This window comes from Sus scrofa, chromosome 7 (assembly GCF_054392235.1).
Source record: "Sus scrofa isolate SSC_HxYL_T2T_F1_AM1 chromosome 7, Sscrofa_HxYL_maternal_Yorkshire_Landrace_v2.0, whole genome shotgun sequence".
In the NCBI taxonomy this organism is placed as follows: Eukaryota; Metazoa; Chordata; class Mammalia; order Artiodactyla; family Suidae; genus Sus; species Sus scrofa.
Window position 1 is genome coordinate 62,835,993 of NC_139389.1, and position 23,093 is coordinate 62,859,085.

Below are 23,093 nucleotides of genomic sequence, written 5' to 3' on the forward strand. Positions count from 1 at the left end.
CATCTCACCCTCTGCCCTCCTCCCCCAGGGCCTTAGCAGCCCAGATTAATCTTATCCCCTCCCACAAATTCAGTTTCAGCTTTGTTCTTAGAGTCAGGGAGAACTGGCCCAAATACAGCACATAAAGACACAGTTGTCTGATCTTCAAGCAAACAGGGAAGCTCAGCCACCTGCCCCTTAGTAGGAAGCTATTGCTATTGTATTGAAAAAAAGCCTGATATGTGATGGATATAGTATTATGCTTCTATTGTAAAATAGAATGAAAAACTCTTCCTTCGTATTCAAAAGTAAAATAGGAGCCTTCAGGGATAAACCTTACAATGCAGACACACAAGGAAAGGATATCAACTTTTTGGTCACTGATATATTCCCAGGGCTGACGAGACAGATGAGCACCATGAGGTTAGTTGAAGGAATATGACATGAGCTGACAGCCTGGACCTCCTGATTGGTCTGTATTCCATCCCTCCTGCCCTTTAGGGAAAATGTCTGAGAATCAGTGATTCACATGTTATCTCCCGGAATCCTCCTCACAACCCCTGGTCCTGGGTGATGAACATCTGCATGCAGGGAACCACGAAGAACCTGGGTTCCCTGCCATATTTGAGGACGTGCCCATAATTTGAATTTTTATGAGAGACTGGGCATCTCCCAAGATAAAAAACTTGAAGGTAGGAAAAATTGACCTTCCCCCAGAGTGAAGTCTGGACACACATTTAAGGAGTGAGTGACACACAGGTACAAGCTCAGATCAGAATTCCTTGTGCTCGGCCTGCTAGCATCCGGTGTGCATTTCCAATGGCCATGGCTCCTGGACCAGCTGCCCCTGGTTGTGCCCTGGCTACCCAGACACCCTCCTTCCGCGTCTGAGCCTCTTGTGGGCCTGATCCCTTCCTAATAATTTGCCAATCTACCCAGCATTGTTTTAATACAGTATTTCTCTGCTTTTATTGCCAAAATGTTTTCTACAGTGTGTAGTTAAGAACCCTCAAGGTGAAAAGCCAAAGCTATTATGTCCATTTCTGGATGAGGAAACCGAGGCTTAGACTGGCACTGACTGAGCACAGGAAGCGTGATCCAGGCTGAGCTTTGATCTCAGTTCAGGGTTGGGGGCAGGTGAGATGTAAGGGGAAAGGCCCCGAGATGACCAGGAGGAACTGAAGGAGTTCTCAGTGTCTGGAGAGAGGGAGGAGATGAGGCTGGAGTGGTGGGGAGGGGTCTGAGCTTGCAGGGCTTTGGAGCTGACCTGTGGAGTTTGTTTTTCCTCCTAAGAAAGCAAAGAGAAGCCTTCGAAGTACCTCAGTTTGAGCTCAGTCCAAAGCTGATATTGAGGTAAAGAGCAGAGATGAAGGGATCAGGGAGAAGCTTCTGGCAGGCGTCCAGGTGAGGAGATGGATCTGGACCAGGTGGTGTCTCTAGAGACAAAGAAGAGTGGGTGGATTCATGAGTGTTTTGTGAGAAGCATCTCTGAAGGTGGTGCCTTGGCTGAGACATGAAAAGATGGGGATGGGGCAGTGCGAGTTGGTGGTAGGGGTGCAAGAGATTGCACTGGACATGATGGGCGTTAGGTGCCTTAAGCCATGCAGACGGAGAGATAGGGAGAGTGGTGGACGTGACTTCGGATGTCAGTAGAGATCAGTTCCAGAGGCACACATGGGAAGTTGTCACCAGAGGGCCCATTCACTGAATTCAGCATCTTAAATGTCTCATCAATAGAGAAGTCTCCACTGTCCCCCTAACCCCCACACAACAATAATGCTCCTTCCACCTGTTTTCCCTTGCCATGACATTTATCACCCACTGACCTGACATTACATGTTGGTTCACTTATTATCCATCTCCTGCACTAAAGCGTCAGCTTGGAGATGGGATTAAGATGGCGGAGCTCAGGAGTTCCCATCCTGGCTCAGTGGTTAATGAGGAACCATGAGGTTTCGGGTTCGATCCCTGGCCTTTTTCTGTGGGTTAAGGATCTGGCGTTGCCGTGAGCTGTGATGTAGGTCAGAGATGCGGCTCAGATCCCATGTTGCTGTGGCTCTGGCGAAGACCAGTGACTACAGCTCCCATTCAACCCCCAGCCTAAGAACCTCCACATGCCACTGGAGTGGCCCAAGAAACGGCAAAAAAAGAAAAAAAAAAAAAAGAAAAAAGAAAAAAAGATGGCAGAGCTCAACTTCTAGCCTAAAAACAACAACATTTACAAGCAAATGCTGAGCAATCTTGAACCAAATGGACCAGAAACCTTCAAAAAGATATCCTACTCCAGAAGACAAAGAGGAGGCCACATCAAGAGGTAGGAGGGGCGGTTATGTGATATAAGCAACCCCATACCTCCCTGTTGGGAAACCCCACAGACTGGAAAGTAACTAGTTCACAGAGACTCACCTACAGGAGTGAGAGTTCAAACTCCTATGTGTGGGGATCTGGCACTAGTAGAAAGAGCCCCTGGAGCATCTGGCTTTGAAGGCCAATGGGGCTTGTGCACAGGAGCTCCACGGGACTGGGGGAAACAGAGACCCCATTCTTAAAAGGTGCACACAGACTTTCACGTGCAATGGGTCCCAGGGCAAAGCAAAGACTCCATAGGAATCTGGGTTGGACCTGACTGCAGTTCTTGGAGGACATCCTGGGAAAACAGGGGGTGACTGTGGCTTGTTATGGGGGAAGGACACTGAAAGCAAAGCTCTCAGGAATATTCAGCAGCCCTTCCTTTCTCTGGAGGTGGCCATTTTAGGAAAATCTGGCCCCACCCTTCAGCACTGAGAAGCCCCAGGGCAAAAAAAAAATCCAGGTGGGATCAGAGCCCAGCCCCTCAGCAAACAGACTGCCTATACAGGCTACCCCCCAGGCACACAGCCACCTCTAATCCCATCCAGAGACAAAGCCCCACCCACCAGAGGGATAGGAATCAGCTCCACCTACCAGTGGGAAACACCAGTCCCTCCCATCAGGAAGCCTACAGCAAGCCCCTGTACCAACTTCAGCCACAAGGGGGACAGAACAAGCAGGAAGAAGGGCTACCACTCTATTGTCTGCAAAAACGTCACCACACCAAAAAAACCATAAAAATAAAAAGACAGAGAACTATAACTCAGATAAGGGAGAAAGAAAAAAAAAAACAGAAAAATAGCTAAGCAATCAGGAGATGCTCAGCCTCCTGGAAAAAATGTTGATGCTGAAAATGATGCAAGACATTAGAAATAAACCAGAGGCAAAGATGGATAATTTTCAGAAAACACTGAGCAAAGAAATACAATATATAAAGCTTAAACAAGAAGAGAGGCAAAATACAATAACTGAACTAAAAAATTCACTAGAAGCAGCTAACAGCAGAATACCAGAGGCAGAAAAACAAATAAGCAAGGTGGAGGACAGATTACTGGAAATCAGTGATTTGGCCAGAAGAGAGAAAAAAGATTGAAAACAAATGAAGAGAGTCTCAAGAACTCTGGGAGAACATTAAACGCACCAACATCTCTACTATAGAGGTGCCAGAAGGAGAAGAGAGAGAGAAGGGGACAGAGGAAAGATTCAAGGAGATAATAGCCAAAAACTTCCCTAACATGGGAAAGGAACCACTCACTCAAATCCAGGAAGCACAACAAGAACCATATGAAATAAACCCAAGGAGGAACACCCCAAGACACGTATTAATCAAAGTGACCAAAATTAAAGGCAAGGAGAAAATTTTGAAAGCAGCTAGGGAAAAGAAACAAATAACATACAAGGGAATCCCGATAAGGTTATCAGCAGATTTTTCAGCAGAAGCTCTGCAGGCCAGAAGGGAGTGGCATTATATACTTAAGGAAAGGAAAAAAGAAGAAAGGAAAAAAACACCAACCCAGATTAGTAAAGGTATATATACAGTAAAGACACAAAATCATCCATGCACAATTATGCCACCAAAATCAGAAATCATGAGAAGAGGTGGGTACAAAGGCAGGACACTGGAGATGAACTTGCAATTAAGAGACCAACAACTTAAAACAATCTCATGTATATGTAGATATTTATGTCAAAATATCAGAGTAATTGCGAGCCAAAAATCAACAATAGATACACACACAAAGTAGAAAAATCAACTAAAACACAACACTAAAGATAGTCATCAAACCAGAAGATGAGAGAACAAGAGAAGAAGGGAAGAAAAAAGAGCAACAAAACAAATCCAAAGCAATTAATAAAATGGCAATAAGGACATGCATATCAATAATTACCTTAAATGTTAATGGACTAAACGCCCCAACCAAAAGACATAGGCTGACTGAATGGATACAAAAACAAGATCCATATATATGCTGTCTTCAAGAGACCCACTTCACTTCTAGGGATGCATACAATTTGAAAGTGAGAGGATGGAAGAAAATATTTCATGTGAACGGGAATCAAAAGAAAGCTGGAGTAGCAATACTCATATCAGACAAAATAGACTTTAAAATGAAGAATATTTTAAGAGGCAAGCAAGGGCACTGCATAATGATCAAAGGATCAATCCAAGAAGATATAACAATTTAAAATATCTACACACCCGACATAGCATCACCACAATATAGAAGGCAACTGCTAACAACCTTAAAATGACAAATCAATGATAACACAATAATAGTGGGGGATATTAACACCCCACTTACAGGAATGGACAGATCATCCAGACAGAAAATCAATAAGGAAACACAGGCCCTGAATGAAGCATTAGACCAGATGGACTTAATAGATATTTATAGGACATTCCATCCAAAAGTAACAGAATACACATTCTTCTCAAGTGCACATGGAACATTCTCTAACATTGATCACATCCTGGGCTACAAATCAAGACTCACTAACTTGAAGAAAATTGAAATCATATCAAGCATCTTTTCTAACCACAACACTAAACAGCTGGAAATCAACAACAAGAAAAAAACTGCAAAAAACACAAACACGTGGAGACTCAACAACATGCTACTAAACAACCAATGGATCACTGAAGAAATCAAAGACAAAATTTAAAAATACCTAGCAGCAAATGACAACAAAGATACAACACTCCAAAACCTAGGGATGCAGCAAAAGCCTTTATAAGAAGAAAGTTTATAGCAATACAAGCCCACCTCAGGAAACAAGAAAAAGCTCAAATAAACAAGTTAACTTTACATCTCAAGCAGCTCGAGAGAAAACAGACAAGACCTAAAGTTAGTAGAAGGAAAGAAATCTTAAAGGTCAGAACAGAAATCAATGAAATAGAAATGAAGAAAACCATAGAAAAGATCAATGAAATGAAAAGCTGGTTCTTTAAAAAGATCAACAAAATTGATAAACCCTTACACAGACTTATCCAGAAAAAAAGAGAAAGGACTTAGAGCAATAAAATTAGAAATGAAAAAGGGGAAGTAACAGTGGACATCACGGAAACACAAAGGATCACAAGAGACTACTATATGCAACTCTATGCTAATAAAATGGAAAACCTAGGAGAAATGGACAAAATCTTAGGAAAGTACAATCTTCCAAGACTAAACCAAGATGAAATAGAAAAGATGAATGGGCCCATCACAAGAACTGAAATTGAAACTGTGATTACAAAACTTCCAACAAACAAAAGTCCAGGACCAGATGGCTTCACAGGTGAATTCTATCAAACAATTAGAAAAGAGCTAATACCTCTCCTTCTGAAACAATTCCAAAAAAAAATCACAGAGGAAGGGACACTCCCAAATGCATTCTATGAGGCCACCATCACCCTGATACCAAAACCAGACAAGGATACCACACAATAAAGAGAAAACTACAGGCCAATTTCACTTATAAACACAGAGACAAAAATCCTCAACACAATACTAGCAAACCACATCCAACTATACATTAAAAGGATTGTACATCATGCATGATCAAGTGGGATTTATCCCCAGGATGCAAGGATTCTTCAACATTCACAAATCCATCAGTGTGATACGCCACATTAACAAACTGAAGATTAAAAGCCATATGATCCTCTCAATAGACACGGAAAAAGCCTTTGACAAAATCCAACACCCATTTCTGATAAAAACCCTTCAGAAAGGGAACCTACCTCAACATCATGAAGGCCATATATGAAAAACCCACAGCAAACATCATTCTCAATGGTAAAAAGCTGAAAGAATTCCCGCTGAGATCAGGAACAAAACAAGGATGACCACTCTCACCACCACTATTCAACATAGTTTTCGAAGTCCTAGCCACAGCCATCAGAAAAGAAAAAAAGATAAAAGGAATCCAAATTGGAAAGGAAGAAGTAATAGTATCACTGTTTTCAGGTGACATGATACTATACCTAGAGAATCCTAAAGACGCTACCAGAAAATTGTTAGAGCTCATGCATGAATGTGGCAAAGTCGCAGGATACAAAATCAATGCACAGAAATCAATGGCATTGCTATATACTAACAATGAAAGAGCAGAAAGATAAATTAGGGAAGCAATCCCGTTTACCATCACATCCAAAAGAATAAAATACCTAGGAGTAAACCTACCTAAAGAAACAAAAGACCTGTACTCTGAAAACTAGAAGACACTGATGAAAGAAATCAAAGAGGACACAAATAGGTGGAAAGACATACCATGCTCTTGGATTGGAAGAATCAGTATTATCAAAATGACCATACTACCCAAGGCAATCTACAGATTCAATGCAATCCCTATCAAAGCACCAAGGACATTTTTCACAGAACTCAAACAAAACATTTTCAAGTTTGTTTGGAAGCACAAAAGACCCAGAATAGCCAAAGCCATCTTGAAAAAGAAAAATGGAGCTGGAGGAATCAGACTCCCTGGCTTCAGACTATACAGTCATCAAAACCGTATGGTACTGGCACAAAGACAGAAATAGGCATCGTGGAACAGAATAGAAAGCCCAGAATTCAACCCATGCACCTACAGCCATCTCATCTATGACAAAGGATCCAAGGATATACAATGGAGAAAGGACAGCTTGTTCAATAAGTGGTGCTGAGAAAACTGGACAGCCACATGGAAAAGAATGAAATTAGAACACTCCCTAACACCATACACAAAAACAAACTCCAAATGCATTAAAGACCTAGATATAAGACCAGACACTATAAAACTCTTAGAGGAAAACATAGGCCAAATACTCTCTGACATAAATGACAGCAACATCTTCTCAGATCCACCTCTTAGAGTATTGACAATAAAAACAAAAATAAACAAATGGGACCTAATCAAACTTTGAAGTTTCTGCACAGCAAAGGAAACCCTGAACAAAACAAAAAAGACAACCCACAGAATGGGAGAGAAACTTTGTAAATGAATCAACTGACAAGGGATTAATCTCCAAGATTTATACTCACCATCTGCAGCTCCATACCAAAAAAACAAACAACCCCATCCAAAAATGGGCAGAAGATCTAAACAGACAGTTCTCCAAAGAAGACATACACATGGCCAAGAAACACTTGAAAAGATGTTCAACATCACTCATTATTAGAGAAATGCAAATCAAAGTCACTATGAGGTACCACCTTCCACCAGCCAGAATAGTTGTCATCAAAAAGTCTACAAACAATAAGTGCTAGAGAGAATGAGGAGAAAAGGGAACCGTAGTACACTGCTGGTGGGATTGTCAATTGGTGCAACCACTGTGGAAAGCAGTATAGAGATGCCTCAGAAAACTAAACATAGAACTACCATTTAATCCAGCAATCCCACCCCTGGGCATCTCTCCAGAGAAAACCACAGCTTGCAAAGACACATGTACTCCGATGTTCACTAATGCACTCTTTTCAATAGCCAAGACATAGAGACAACCTAAATGTCCATCGACAGAGGAGTGGATCAAGAAGAGGTGGTACATATACACAATGGACTATTACTCGGCCATTAAAAGGAATAAAATATACAGGCATTTTTAGCAGCATGGATGGACCTAGAAATTATCATGCTAAGTGAAGTCAGCCATACAATGAGACACCAACATCACATGCTTTCACTGACATGTGGAATCTGAAAAAAGGACACAATGAACTTCTTTGCAGAACAGATGCTGACTCACAGACTTTGAAAAACTTATGGAATCCAAAAGAGACAGTTCAGGGGGTGGGGGGATGCTCTCGGGTTGTGAGATGGAAATCGTATAAAATTGGATTGTGATGATCATTGTACAACTATGAATGTAATGAATTCACTGAGCAATAAAAAATTAAAAAATAATAATAAAGTGTCAGCTCTATGAGGGCAGAAACTCTCAGTTCTGTTTTCTGCTCTTTGTCCAGTGCCTAGAACAGTGCCTGGCACACACTCAGCACACAACAACATGTACTGAGTGAGTGGAATTAAAGCTGCTGGGGAGAAGAGCAGGTGCACAGAACAGAGGTGGTCTCGGTCCAAGTCCTAAAGACCTGAAACACTCAGACAGTGGGAGAGAAGGAGGGAGAGAAAGATGGAGGAGAGGCTGAGGGACTGGAGGAACATCCCCCCAGGGAATGGTTTTCTGAATTGTACTGAGAGATCTAGTGATGAGAACATGAATATACCTTGAGTTGCCCAGTGGGGCTCCCTGGTGACCTGGTGAGCAGGGCTTCCTTGGAGAGGCAGGAAGAGAAGGCAGAGAGGGGCTTGGAACAAATGAGAGGAGGGAGAACGGAGAGGGGTGTCGGTCATGTTCAAGGTGCTTGTGGAGAAAGGGTGCAAAGCCTATAGCCTGGAGGGTGTAGGATGGAGGGTTTGCTTTTGTTTGGTTTTCAACTGGGAGATGCTGCCTCATGCCTTGTGCTTGATAGGTGCCTGGTGCATAGCAACCCCTCGATAAATGTCACCAGTGTGTCCCTTGGTCCTCCTGCTGTGCTGGGTGTGACGTGCCCGCAGGGAAGGAGAGGAGCTCTGTCAGGTGGGGAAGAACAGGGAGGGAAGGATGTTCAGGTCACACACAGACCTCTGGTTCCCGGGTCAGGTAAGGATGGACTCATCATTCCTCCTCCTTCCTTCCATCACTCGCCCATCTCCTCAGTCACTGGCAGAGCAGCGGGTCTGAGGACAGTTCTGGGAGTAATGAGGTGAGCAGTGGAGGAGCCCTGCCCTCAGGGATGTCACAGGAGACAGCAGGGTTGGGGGAGGGGAACCCCGACAGCACAGGTGTGAGGATGAAGGAGGGAGATGGTCGGGGGCATCCTGGGCAGCAGCCAGCTCATCCTCCTCCCTGGTCCCCAGGGCCTGGACAGCTCTCGGCACACAGGAGATGCCAGATCCATATGGACTGAGTGCAGAATAGTTTCATCATCACACTTTGCTATTGTCTTTCAAGCACTTGCTGTGATCCAGGTCCTGGTACATCATTTCATCACTGCAATCACCCTCTGAGGTGGCCATGCTGAAGGGATAGTCTGGGTTCCGGCCTGGGTTGGGACAGTGACAGGAGATAAGTCTATGGGGTTTGCGAGGTGGAACCAGGATGGAGGGGTGCTGGGCATCCAGGGCACAGCCCAGGGCAACTGGTCCAGGCCCCGTGTGGCTTGGTGGTGCATACTGGATGCTCTTGAAGGCCCCAGCAGAAAGAATTCTGATCTAACCTTGTGCCTGTGTGTAGGCATAGGGAAACTCCCAGGCTAGGGGTCTAATCAGAGCTACAGATGCCAGCCTACACCACAGCCGCAACAACACCAGATCTGAGCTGCATCTGAGACCTACACCACAGTTCATGGCAACACTGGATTATTAACCCACTGAGCAAGGCCAGAGATCAACCCGCAACATCATGATTCCTAGTGGGATTTGTTTCCGCTGCACTGTTGTGGAAACCACAAAAACCGTGGCAATGGAAGGAGACAAACAGCACTTGGAGATATGGAAAAGCAAGGCTTATTCAGCACTGGTGCGGGATCAGAGGAGTCACTGCCAGAGTCTGAGCACCAGGTCTTTGTTCTCAGTAAATTTTATACACTACAAGGTCTTGATTTTCCCAGGTAAGCATCGGGACCTCCCCCCATCCCCAAGCAGACAGTGTTCCTCCCTAAGAAACTGAGCAAGCAAGGTTACAGAAGTGGAACTGATAAGCAATGCTGGGTACCTGATTAGCAGGGCTGCTGGCTTGGACAGAGAGCACACAGTTGTTGCATTATTACAAGAAGGGTGGTATAGTGACGAGCATAGCTGGAGAGGCCTGCAGCTGCCTTCTTAGCCAAGGGGGGTTGTTCTTTAGTTAAAACTCCATTTCATTCCCCCCTCTTGATGTTCAGCGTGCATCTGCACCCTTTAGAGATCATCATCAGTCATAACCCTTTGGTAGCCTCTGATAAGTAGCAGGTGGGAGGTTGTTTTTCTTTCAACCATGTTTTTTATAAAACCTTTTATAATATTTATCAGGAGAGGTACAAGGCAGGGAACAAGTAGGCACCCTGCAAGTATAACTATGATTATTCTGTTGTCTTAATTCCTCCCAACCAAGAGAACCATTTACCAAAGAGACTGTCTGCATCCCATCCTTTCCAAGTTTGTACAGGCACATGGGCAAGTTTAGTCATGCGGTCAGCAATTTCTTCTATCACCTTTCTGGTGTCATCTATTTGTAGACAGGAATTACTTGAGTTAAATTTTCCACAAATCCCTCCCTTTATTTGGGCTCACTGGAATTGAAAATAGTGAAATTAACTGGGTTACAAGCTTTAGTCTGACAGTCTGGAGGGGCTGTACCCTTTTGAAGGGCAGCTGTTTTGTTTCCCTTATTTTAGGTTGCCCAGGCCACGCACCTCCAATAAGTGCATTTCTGGCAACTGCTCCAGGTGGTGCCCCAGCACATATATTTATGCCAGAGCCTATATTCTCTTTTCCATGACGGGCTTCCACATGGTCTAGTAGAAGTCCATGACCCATTTATAGCTTCACAGGCATCAAAAAGTATTGATGCTGGCAACTTGGGGTTGGTAATTTGGGTCCGATTAATTAGCTGCCCTGATTTATGAGGGCGCTGGACTTCTAACCATTCCTCAGTTGGTGAGTATCGTGGATCAAAGCAAGTATATTGGTCCCTCTGTTGACAGATAGAATAAGTGGTCCTGTTGTGAGTACAACTTCCATGAATTTCTCCGGAACAGGAGAAATGAGTGAAGTAAAGCAAAGTCCATGTAACCTCTTAATCTGATCGGGTTACTTGAGTGCATGGGTCACATGAGGAAATAGATCCTGGCAGAACCAAAGGGGACCAGATTAACAGCAACAGGCAGCAAACATTCATGTTGGTAATAAGACAACAGTACATACCAGTAAGAAAGTCTCTTGTGGAAGGTAGGTAAGGCAGTTTATTTTATCAGGCAGCTGATTCCTCAAGCTTCAGTCGTGCGTTGACTGACCAGCTTCCGGTGTGGTCAGAGCAGGGCTTTGAGATCGTCGTCTCCTCCTCCGTATTATCAGGCAAAGAGGTCTCTCCGGATCGAGGGCAGTCTCCCATTCTCCATGGTCGTCAGCTGGGCCAGCCAGTTTAACTCTGGAATGATGGATCCAAGCATCTATTCCTGTTACTTTAAGAGCAGTGGGGGTGGTTAGAATTACAGTATAGAGGCCCTTCCATACTGGCCTCAAAGACTCCTTTTTCCAGTCCTTTATCCACACCTGGTCCCCTGGCTTGTGAGGGTGTACTGTTATACCTAGGGACACAGGTATTCTGTCTGTGACCCATTGATGCATCCGAGAAATGTGAGCCCCAGTCCTTGTAATTGTTTGTTTAATTCCAAGTCTCCCAACTCCCTGGTGTTTCCGTTTAGATTGATTAGTGGAGGTGGCCTCCCATATAAAATTTCAAACGGCGAGAATCCTATTCCCGCTCAGGGGGAGCATCTCACTTTTAGGAGGGCCACCGGCAACATGTCTACCCAGGGCAAGCCGGTTTCCTGACATAACTTTGCCAATGTCTGTTTAAGGGTCCGGTTCATGCGTTCTACTTTCCCTGAACTTTGAGGGTGATAAGCAGAGTGTAGTTTCCATCGGATCTGTAAAGATTTTGCCACCTGTTTTACTGTTTTGGCCACAAATGCCAGTCCATTATCTGACCCAATGGTCAGAGGCATTCCATATCTGGGAATAATGTCTCTCAGGAGTGCCTCGGTTACTTCCCTTGCCTTTTCAGTTCAGGTAGGGAAGGCTTCTACCCATCCTGAAAAAGTACAGATAAAAACTAGTAAACATTTGTACCCCTTACTAGGGGTGACCTCAGTGAAATCCACTTCCATATCCTCAAATGGGGACAGTCCGCAGTGCTGTGCCCCAGCTGGTCTGTTGGGCCCCTGGTGGGCATTATTCTGCAAACAGGTTATGCATCTTTGGGAGACAGAGGAGCAGAGTGCAGGAAGATGAGCAATGAGATATTACTGGCCCAGTAGGGTCTCTAAGGCAGTTTTGCCCATGTGGGTTATCTCGTGTTGTTGGTGGACTAGTTTGTAGGCCAGCTGTTCTGGAACACCAACCCGGTGGTCCCATGTGACTCACCATCCCATTCTAGTTTTAGTTCCTCCTTCCTCCCTTATCCATTTGTCTTCCTCTGGAGAATATCTGGGGACAGCTGGCACTTCTGGAGCCAGAAAGACCTTAGGTTTGTCTGGCTGTTGTCCCCGGGCTGCCTGTCTGGCAGCTGCATCAGCACTACAGTTTCCTTTTGTCACTGGGTCGTCTCCCTTTTGGTGGCCTTTACAGTGGATAACTGCAACTTCTTTAGGTTCCCATACTGCCTCTAGAAGCTTTACGATTTCAGCCTAGTTTTTAATCCCTTTTTTTTTTTTTTTTTTTTTTTTTAGCAGTGAGGAGTCCTCTTTCTTTATATAAGGCTCTATGAACATGCAAAGTTGTAAAGGCATACTGTGAGACGGTATAAATATTAACTTGCTGGTCTCAGCTGAGCTCCAGTGTTCTGACTAAGGCCCATAATTCTGCTCTCTGTGCTGACCATCTTTGAGGAAGCATCTCTGCTTCCATCACTTTTAAGTCAGATACCACAGCATATCCTGCCATCCTTTTTCCATCCTCCACAGAGCTGCTGCCATCAGTATATAAAACCAGGTCAGGATTTTGGAGTGGTTTATCAGTCAAGTCAGGCCTGCTGGAAAACACCTCATCTAGTACCTCCAAGCAGTTATGGTCTGGGGGCCCTGCTTCATCTGGCAGAAAAGTGGCTGGGTTCAAAGTTTGTACAACCTCCAGTTTTACCCGTGGATTTTTGCATAGTAACCCTTGATATTGAGTCATTTGTGCATGTGTGAGCCAATGGTGGCCCCTGGTATCCATTAGGGTTACAACCAAGTGTGGGATTTTAACACTGAGGTTTTGTCCCAGAGTCAACTTGTCAGTCTCTCTCACCAACAAGGTGGTAGCTGCCAGCCCTGAGACAGGGAGGCCATCTGGCTGCAACTGAGTCAATTTGTTTGGACATATAGGCCACCGGCCTCTGCCAAAGCCCAAATTCTTGAGTTAAGACTCCCAAAGCCATCCCACTTTCCTCATGAACAAAAAGGTTAAATCCTCTGATTACATCAGGAAGTCCCAAGGCTGGAGCCTCAGTGAGTTTGGTTTTGATTGTCTGAAATGTTGCCTCCTGGCTTGGTCCCCATTTAAGGGGAGACTTTTTCCCCCTTTTAGAGCCTCCTACAGAGGCCTGGCCAAGTCTGAAAACCCAGGGATCCATATCCAGCAGAATCCTGCTGCCCCTAGGAACTCACGACCCTTCCAGCGGGTCGTAGGGACAGGAATGGCACGAACTGCCTGCTTTCTTTCAGTCCCCAGCATTTGTGGGCCCTGCATGATGTTAAAGCCCAGATACTTGACTTGTTTTTTTACAGATTTGTGCCTTTTTCTTTGATACCTGATACCCTGCCTCCGTCAGTAGGGAAAGGAGAGCTCTTGTTCCCTCTAGGCACTGAGCCTCCATGGTGCCAGCTAGTAAGAGGTCATCAATGTACTGTAGCAAAACACAGCCCAGTTTTTGCCCAGGAAATTCAGCCAGGACAGCAGCTAAGGCGCCGCTAAAAAGAGTGGGAGTGTTTTTGAATCCTTGTGGGAGTCTAGTCCAGGTGAGCTGTTCCTTTGTCCCTGTATGTGGATTTTCCCATTCAAAAGCAAACAAGGGCTGACTGGCAGGTGCCACCCGGAGGCAGAAAAAGGCATCTTTTAAGTCCAGGCAAGTAAACCACTCAGCAGTGCAGGGGATCAGCCCTAGCAGGGGATATGGGTTAGGGACGGATGGGTGTAAAGTGACTGTTGCTTCATTTATGGCTCTCAAGTCCTGAACTGGGCAGTAGTCCTGTGTTCCCGGTTTTTTCATGGGCAGTAAAGGGGTGTTCCAAGGGGACTGACATTTTATTAACAGTCGGTGCTGAAGCAGCCTATCCAGGTGAACCTGGATTCCCAGTCGAGCTTCTCTGGGAATTGAGTATTGTCGTAGCTTTACCAGTTGAGATCCGGGTTTTAGATCAATCAAGACAGGAGTATGGCGTTTTGCCAGTCCTGGTGGATTTTCTTCAGCCCAAACCAATGGGTATTTAGTCTCCAGTTCTGGGGGAATGGTCCCCATTTCTGAAGGGGAAGAGTACAAATGCCATTCCTCTTTCCTTTTTATAGCAAGAGCCATGATTAAAGGAGAGGGGGGTTCTGTCAATTTAAGTTGGGCTGATCCATCAGTAGAAAAGGAAATTTGTGCCCCCATTTTAGCCAGCAGGTCTCTTCCCATCAGGGGGACTGGGCAGTCAGGCAGGTAAAGAAATTCATGTATTACTTCATGGCCTCCTAATCGACATCATCGAGGACCACAGAAGGGCCTGTGGGTTTGGTTACCTGTGGCCCCAACAATGGTGGTTTCTTTCCCCGAGAGGGGAGCCACAGGTTGTGTAACCATAGAAAGTTCGGCACTTGTGTCAACCATAAAGTCTATGGGGTGGCCCCCTACTTGAATTCTGACCATAGGCTCTCAGGGGCCCAGTTGGAGAGAGCCTGGTCCCCCCTAATCAGACTCAGCTAGGCCAATCAGATTGGGGCTGAATGGCTCAGATCGGTACCGGCTAGGTGGGGCCTTGGTCTTTTCCTCAGGATGGTTGGGGCATTCATTTCTCCAATGTCCCTTTTCTTTGCAGTAAGCGCATTGGTCATGTTCCAGGGGACTCCTTTCTCCTGGCTTTGGGCCTTGTCCCCTATGGGGTGGTCCCACTGGGGGCACCGGTTTTGACAGGGCGGCCGCCAGAAGAGTCACTTTTTGTTTCATTCTCTTTTCTGCATCACGGCGAGCCACCTGGTCTCGGTTAATAAAAAACTTGTTGGCTATTTCCAACAGTTTAGTGGCATTCTCTCCTGCAAAGCCTTCTAATTTCTTTAGCTTTTTACAGATATCTGATTGGGCTTGTCCCACAAAGGCAGCATTTATTATCCATTGGTTTTCAGGGGCCTCGGGATCAAAAGGGGTGGAGATTTGGAAAGCCTCACATAGTCTCTCATAGAATTTGGCTGGGCTTTCATTTGGCTCTTGTAGTATCTCACTGATCTTAGCTATATTAGCAGGCCTTTTAGCCCCAGCTTTTGCCCCCTGTAGGAAGACCTGCCGGTACCTCTCTAGGTTACGTTTCCCTTCTTCGGTGTCACAGTCCCAGTGGGGGTTTTCTTCTGGGAAGGCTTCCCTCACCCAGTTTGCCAAGTCTGCTCGACCCCCCACATTGGCCTGAATCCATTTTTGGGCTTCTGTTACAATTCGCCAGCGCTCTTTAGTGTCAAACAGAGTAAAAAGGAGTTGCCGGCAGTCTATCCAGGTGGGACAGTGTGTCTGGAAAATGAATTCTAAGAGATCAATTAGTGCCTGAGGCTTTTCAGAATATGAGGGAGTATGGTGTTTCCAGCTGAGGAGATCGGCAGTGGAAAAGGGCTGGTAATAATAAAAATGTCCCCCCTCTTGTATGGTCCCATCGGGGGTGACTTGCTGTGGTCCCCGTGTCTCCCGTAAGGGCATTTGCAACGCTGGAGTGGCTGCTCCCTGAGCTGACTGGAGACGCCTGCTCATTGGTTCTGGAGAATCTGGTGGCAGGGGTGATATTGCCTCAGGAACTTCAGAAGCAGAAGGAGGAGGAGAAACAGAAGGCCGTGGGCTATCTGGCATCTGGGGACCTTCGGCTCCCAGAGGTGGGGCTGGCAGCGCATAACGTGGTGGCATAGGGGGTGAGTCCTCAGGTTCCCCTTGAAAAATAGGTGGCACCTTTTTTTTTTTTTTGAGACAAGCTTTTCTTCTTGGACTGGGCTACTAGCACCCTACACTGTCCCTGGTCTGTGGTGCAGAACCGAACCCATGGGGGCCTCAAATAGGCAATTTCCAGCCATTGATCAACATACGGAAATTGGTCTGGGTGTCCAGGGTCTCCTGTTATAACATTAAATACTGCTGCAACTGTGAACACATCTAAGGTCCCTTCCGGAGGCCAGCCAGCACCAAAGGGGGGCCACTCCAGAGTACAGAGGGTACACAGTTTTCCAGGACTCAGTTTAACACCATAATCTCTAGAAAATCCTTTCTTAAAATTCTTAACCATACACTCTAAGACAGTGGGCTTGGAAGCTGATTTACCCATTGTGTGAAGTCCCACCCTGTGCCGAGGACGCAGGACAAACAGCGAGGACAAGCCTCAGGTAACAATCACTTCGTCCTCCTGACTGCTCCCCCAGAGGAGATATTTCAGGCACCTCTTAGCATAGGTGGGACTGTATAAACCCCAACGTCAGGATCCCCCCGAAGAGGGCCACCATAAGCCATGTGAGGGTCGCCGCGGAACTGCAGGTTAGGACTCACTCTGGCTCCGTAGTCCAAAGACGGTGGAGCACGGGCTCTCGCTCTCTCCAGTCACTCACACACACACACACACCAGAATTGACAAGCCTTCTGATCCCAAGGGAGCAAACCCTGACCTGAATGACCCTTTTGGTCACTGAGAGGTGATCAGTCTCTCCTTCTGCCACATGATGGGTCCTGACTCAGGCAGATGTCCCCAGGGCACTCACCAGTTTGATGTCCTGTCCTGGAACCTGCTTCCACTCTCCTTCTGAGTCCATTCGGGAAGCGGTGTGAGCCAAGGCCAGCACGGCCCGAGTGAGGGTCTGGATCCGGCAAAATGGCCAGTGTGTGCTATCCACCTGTCAACGGGCTGGCGACTGTGGCCTCCCCCAGTTCCCCGACAACAGTGGCACAAGAGGCCAGCTCGGTTGTCGGCTTCCCGGCCAACGCACCAAAAAGGTTGCAGAAACCGCAAAAACCGTGGCAATGGAAGGAGACAAACAGCACTTGGAGATATGGAAAAGCAAGGCTTATTCAGCACTGGTGCGAGCTCAGAGGAGTCACCTCCAGAGTCTGAGCACCAGGTCTTTGTTCTCAGTAAATTTTATACACTACAAGGTCTTGATTTTCCCATGTAAGCATTAGGACCTCCCCGCATCCCCAAGCAGACAGTGATCCTCACTAAGAAACTGAGCAAGCAAGGTTACAGAAGTGGAACTGATAAGCAATGATAGGTACGTGATTAGCAGGGCTGCTGGCTTGGACAGAGGGCACACAGTTGCTGCATTATTACAAGAAGGGTGGTATAGTGACGAGCATAGCTGGAAAGGCTTGCAGCTTCCTTCTTAGCCAAGGGCGGCGGGGGGGGGGGGGGTTGTTCTTTAGTTAAAACTGCATTTCAGCACCATGATGGGAACTCCACCATTGGAGGATGTCCTAGAGCAGACACTTCTGCCCTTGGGGTTCTGGTTAACACACAAGGCAGGTGCACAATACACCCTCCTTAGGAGGCAGGAGGACCAAAGAGCAAAGAAACATTTTTAGCTTTAAACTTTTCGTGCCTTAAAATGTGCATTTTATTTCTTTCCTTCTTAAGATGTTCCTGCCATGTGAGGCCCCTGGGTGAGGAACCCCTGCTTCCTCCCAGGACAGGAGTGAGAGGCAGCTGTGAGGGGCCTTCTCCTCCACTCCCCCACAGCTCCGCTGGCCTGGCCCCTCTGCCCTGCTGACACTGGGATGCTGGACTCTGAGGCTTTGCACCGAGAGCAGGCAAGGAAGAAGGATTGTGGTGCCTCGCAGCCACCAGTTCCTGTAAGGAGCTGCTTTCCACACCCTGAGCATGCACAAACATTTGCACAGAGGCCTCCAGGTGCTGGCAGAGCCCCTTTCAGACCTAGGGGGCAGGATGTTGGGCACTGGGGTGAGGCCAAACTGCCAGTGTCCCAGGGCTGGGCCAAGCCCCTAAGACTCTGCCTAAGATGGGAATTGGGAGGCAGTGGGGCAGGCTTGCAGAGATGCTGGTTTGTATGAGAATGGAAATCTACTCAGTTTCTTCTGAACTCCAGGCAAATGTGGGTCAATGAGGGAAGGTTGATTTTGTGGCTTTGTCTTTTATTTTCGGATTGAGGTTTAAAAAGGACATCATGAGTGTGGGAGAAGGGACAATTCTCTCTCTGATGGACAGCAGAGGCTGATGGGAGCCAGAAGCTCCAGGAAACCTTTTAACAATGATACACATTCATATTATTGCATTATTTGGGAGTCCCAGAGAAGCAGGAAGCAGCAGCAGAAAACAACTGGCCAACAAGAAACGCATGTGGGCATAGCACTGTCAAGCAGTACAAGTACTTTGACTCTTCCCATCCTCCCGCTCCCCCCAAGAGATCTGAAACATACTTCCCCTTTAAGAGTATGCTAGTTTGAGCACACAGTACTTTTGGCCCTTGTGATGAGAAAAAAGAACGGAAAAGCTACCCAGGCTGTGCCACCTTAAGCCTGGCAGTGGCCATTTTCTCCTTGCAGAGGCAGGGCCAGCTGTCTTGGCACTGAGGCTGGTGGGTCACAGGCTTGTCCCTCACAAACACTTCACACAGTTGTCTTGAAGACAACGCACTCAGTCCTTGGCCAGTTCTGTTTTTGACTCCCCAGAGAGCAGCGGGAATGGAAGGCACCTGCTCCTTGCTACCTTGTAAATGGGCTCTAGTCAGAGCATTTTGAATAAGCCTGCAACGACTCTGGAGCCAGTTTCAGGTGGGACTGGTGTGCTACCAGGCGGGCAGGGCCTCCGCCCCAGGGTTTCTGCTTTAAGCCTCTTGCTCACTGGAAATTATTGACCCCCACAGTTGTTTTTGTTAATGTTTAAAGGGGAGGTACACTGCACACCAGCCTCCACTGGGAGAAAGGGGGCTGAATTCCTAGCGACCCACCCCCACCAAACACACACACCAACTAATGCACAGCAGGGGACAGGCGGCTTTGGCCATGAGGCCCCTCCCAAGGCCCAGGGTAGGAAGAGCTGCACAGAGGCCTGTGTGATGTGAGTTCAGCACCTTAGGGGATGAGGGGGGCAGAGAAGGAAGATGTCTCAGGGCCCCTATTGATGCGAAGAAGAAAGAAGTGTCAGCGCACAGGAGATTAGAAAAGAACAGACGACCAGAAGGAGCCAGAGCAGAACATGTAGAAAAGGTAAGAGCAGCAAGAGGACGAGGGAGAACAGGATGTGGGCCACCAAAGAAAAGAGGAAGGGAGACAGAGCAGAGGAGGGAAGGGGACAGAAAAGGGAGTGAGACGAGTGGGGAAGGATGCGAGAAGGCAGCGAGGAGAGCCAGGAAGAGGATCTCAGGGGGCATCAGACTCCAGAAAGATACCTCTGGTGAGAAGAGTGACTCAGGAGCCCCTGGGAGGATCTTCAGTCCCCACAGAAACCCGACAGGACCAGAACACCAGGTCAGCCACGTAAAGGAGCAAGTTGATGGCAGTCAGGACAGTCACAGCCAGTCGCTGGTCCCAGGGGCACACGTAGTAGTTGGGGTCACCCATAATTGAGCAGTTCACATCACTGGACCGCTGGGGCTGGCCCCCCACCTTCTCATCAAACTGGTAGAGAGGCCAGAGGACCACCGCACTGGCATAGAGGAGGACGGAGAGCAGGGTGAGCCCCAGCTGGAAAATGGGGAAGGGGATGGGCAGCCTGTATTCACAGTCCCCCAGGTTCAGTACAAGGACCACGGCGGCCTGGAGGAAACAGATGGTGTACACGGCCACGCACCACCTCAGGGCCGGCTGGTCGTGGTACAGGGAGGTGTTGCTGATGAAGGCGAAGATGACACAGGCCGTGAAGGTCTCCAGCACCTTCAGCAGGCCTGGCACAGTGAGCACATAGCAGGTGACATCACTGAACCAAAAAACTCTCCAGATCACTCCCACTTCCACGGCATAAAGCAGAAATGCGATGCAAGAGAATACAATGGCAGCGATGGCCCGGTCCCGGTAAGGCCCATAAGGCAGGAATTGGACGTAGGTGGTGGAGTAGATGACGGAGACAGAGAGACAGAGGAGAGCAGCATAACAGGCATAGGTGACAGAATATTTGTACCTGATGGAAGGAAAATCAGACATGAGTTTCCAAATCTGGAGCATGAGGATGATGAGAGTCACAGCAAAACAGAAGCACCAGATGGACAGGGTCCAGTTACCTAGAGCCCCCCGCCCAATGCCCATGTCAGCCACCAGGGAGAAAGCCACACAAGTGGAGAAGAGCTGACACACTTGGAGGCAGCAGTCCGATAAACAGTCAGCTCCACCTATCGACAAGGTGGACATGGTAGTTGTGATGTTCAGGCAGGTTGAGGTCACAGGAATGCCAGTGGTTTTTGCTCAGGACCTGTCAGGGAAAGACCCACCCTGGAGATGGATTCAGTCAGACGCTTGGAAGAGGCTCAGGGGCCTGTGGTGGCTGAGGCTCAGGATCTGCAGAGTTTGAACCACTGGCCCAGATGCTTGGCTAATGGCACAGCTGCTCCAGAATGATGGTCCCACTCATCCCCCTTGGCCTTATCAGGGGGCTGGTCTGATCTCAAACCTCACAGCTGGGTTGGGTCTGGCCTCAAACCATAAACATTTTTTACCTTTTTGAGCTTTTTGCCATTATCTATGGAGAAACAGCATAGGAGGGTCCTTATCTACAATCTCAGAACTTCAAGTCTCTCAAAACTGAAAATGAATTTTTTTTTTAAAAAAATTGTTTTGTAACAAATTTTGATCTAAACAGATGTGAGAAAATTAATGGTCTTTGTTTAATTGACTTAGTGGGCATTTGCAAAAGTGCCGTTGTGGAAATACCAATGTGTTTTACTACAAGGCACTTTCAGACCCCAGTGAGGTGTTATGTCCTACAGAGTAGAGGCACGATGTCACCTGACTGAAGCTGAAGAATTCTCAGTTCGGGAGCATATCTGGAGTAGTGGGTTCTAGGGATAACTCCATTTTTTGATGAGAAATCTAAGGTTCAGGGAATCAGGTGCTTTCTTAAGCTCCAAAGGTGAGGAGTGGGCACCCAGATAACAATGCCAAAGCTGTGTATTTGAGCCCTGTGCTCTCCAGCCCAGCGTTGCACCAGGGCCTGTGGGTGGGAGCCCATGACCAAAGCTTGGGGCTCTGGGAACCCAAGACCCCCCTCAGGGCCACAGCCTCCTTCGCAGAAACCTGAAGGGACAGGAGTCTGGCCTCTCCTCCCTGCAGCCACCACGAGAAGGAGCTGCCATCTCAGGTGACACAGCCCCACCCAGAGGAGGGCAGGTTCAGAGGTGAACATGGAGAGGTCATGTTTATCTAAAGCCAGAGGTTTGCCTGAGTTTCCCCACCATCCCTTTTCCATTCTAATCTGTGAACATGGTGAGAAAAGAAATGTTTCCATTTCTGGCTTGCACATAATGGAACTCAAACTTTAGGCTACCAGCCTGTTTGTGACCTATCAAATGCACATTGTACACCTGCTTTAATCATTAAAGCAAAGGACTCGTTGACCAGAAATAAAGACTCTGGACACTACAAATAGAGACCAAATGCCCTCCTTCCTGGGACACCAGTGCTGGTTCTCCTTCAGGGACAAGACTCCTTCAACAGGAGCCAAGGCCATACTGACTCACCTTTTAAGTGCTGATCTGGTTTCCTGAAACCTGCAAGCAGGGGATCCCTGACTTGTTGATGTTCTCTGTTCTGACTGTGATGAAAACCACGCTTCTCTGGAGCCTTTTCCCAGCCTTAGGAGAGGCTGTCTTCTGGGCTGTAATACTCAGTTTGGCTCAATTAAAACTCTTTTCTATTCTTATTAGACATTGCTCATTGATTACTTTCATCAACAATGGATGGTGTCCCCATCGAAGCATATTCTAGACTTGGCCGAGACCTGCCTGCTAAGTAGCCCCCCCGTGTTAGACTTGAAATATAGTGAGTTGGGGTGGCAGTGTGACTAAGCAGGACCCTATGGGGTCTTCCTGGGACAGACCTCTCCCACCACGTCCACTGCATGCCTCTTGTTTGCAGAAAGTATTTAGTCTCCCAGCTCTCCCTTAAGTCACAAAAGCCTGGTTCAAGAACTAATTATTGATAGGAGGTGAACATGTAATGACAAAAAATATCAGTTGGGCCAGGAGGACTGGCAACAATTTAAACAGGAAATCTGTCATTTGGCAGTCACAGAATCCTTGGTTCCTCCCTGAAGTACACAGGTAACAGTATGTGATGCATATTCCAGAGTTCTGTTACAGATACTAAAGTCCCCATGAAACAGAAGTTAACTACATGGTGACCATGAAGTCCTCAGACTGACTGGTGCCTGAAGGTTAATGCTGTTAACCCCTGTTTCCCCACCCTGTGACTTCAAGGTCAACCAGTCAGAGAACTGTGATCAAGCTGATCATACAAATCCTCTTTCAATTTGCCTTTAAAAAAGCTTTCCTGGAGTTCCCGTCATGGCTCAGTGGTTAATGAATCCGACTAGGAACCATGAGATTTCGGGTTCGGTCCCTGGCCTCGCTCAGTGGGTTAAGGATCCGCCGTTGCTGTGAGCTGTGGTGTAGGTTAGAGACGCGGCTTGGATCCCATGTTGCTGCAGCTCTGGCGTAGACCGGTGGCTACAGCTCTGATTCCACCCCTAGCCTGGGAACCTCCATATGCCAGTTCTAGAAAAGGCAAAAAAGACAAAAAAAAAAAAAAAAAAAAAGGCTTTCCTGAAACCCATCTAGGAGTTTGTTTTTTTAGAGCAAAAACTGCCCTAGATCCCTTATCTGGCGCCTCCCGTTAAACTCTGTACTTTCCTTCACCACCACCTGGT

General features: G+C 47.1%; 1 protein-coding gene and 1 long non-coding RNA gene across 3 annotated transcripts; one reads left to right on the top strand and one right to left on the bottom strand.

The window, feature by feature from the left end:
* Window positions 1–920: 920 nt before the first annotated feature.
* On the bottom strand, window positions 921–20,786 carry LOC100156674 (myeloid-associated differentiation marker-like). 2 transcript variants are annotated; one of them, XM_084966973.1, is made up of 3 exons: window positions 16,987–20,786; window positions 11,233–11,455; window positions 921–1,415 (listed from the first exon to the last, which is right to left on the bottom strand). In XM_084966973.1, the coding sequence occupies exon 1, from the start codon at window positions 20,579–20,581 to the stop codon at window positions 19,646–19,648; it is 936 nt and encodes a 311-aa protein (XP_084823099.1). In that variant the 5' UTR covers window positions 20,582–20,786; the 3' UTR covers window positions 921–1,415; window positions 11,233–11,455; window positions 16,987–19,645. The 2 variants fall into 2 exon arrangements, with proteins under 2 accessions (XP_084823099.1, XP_003356709.1); XM_003356661.3 differs by lacking the exon at window positions 921–1,415 and having other exon boundaries at window positions 11,251–11,489.
* LOC146401624 (uncharacterized) lies at window positions 16,046–22,093 on the top strand. Its single transcript, XR_014809219.1, has 2 exons — window positions 16,046–16,152; window positions 17,856–22,093. It is a non-coding gene; the product is annotated as an uncharacterized LOC146401624 (long non-coding RNA).
* The last annotated feature ends 1,000 nt before the right edge of the window (window positions 22,094–23,093 follow it).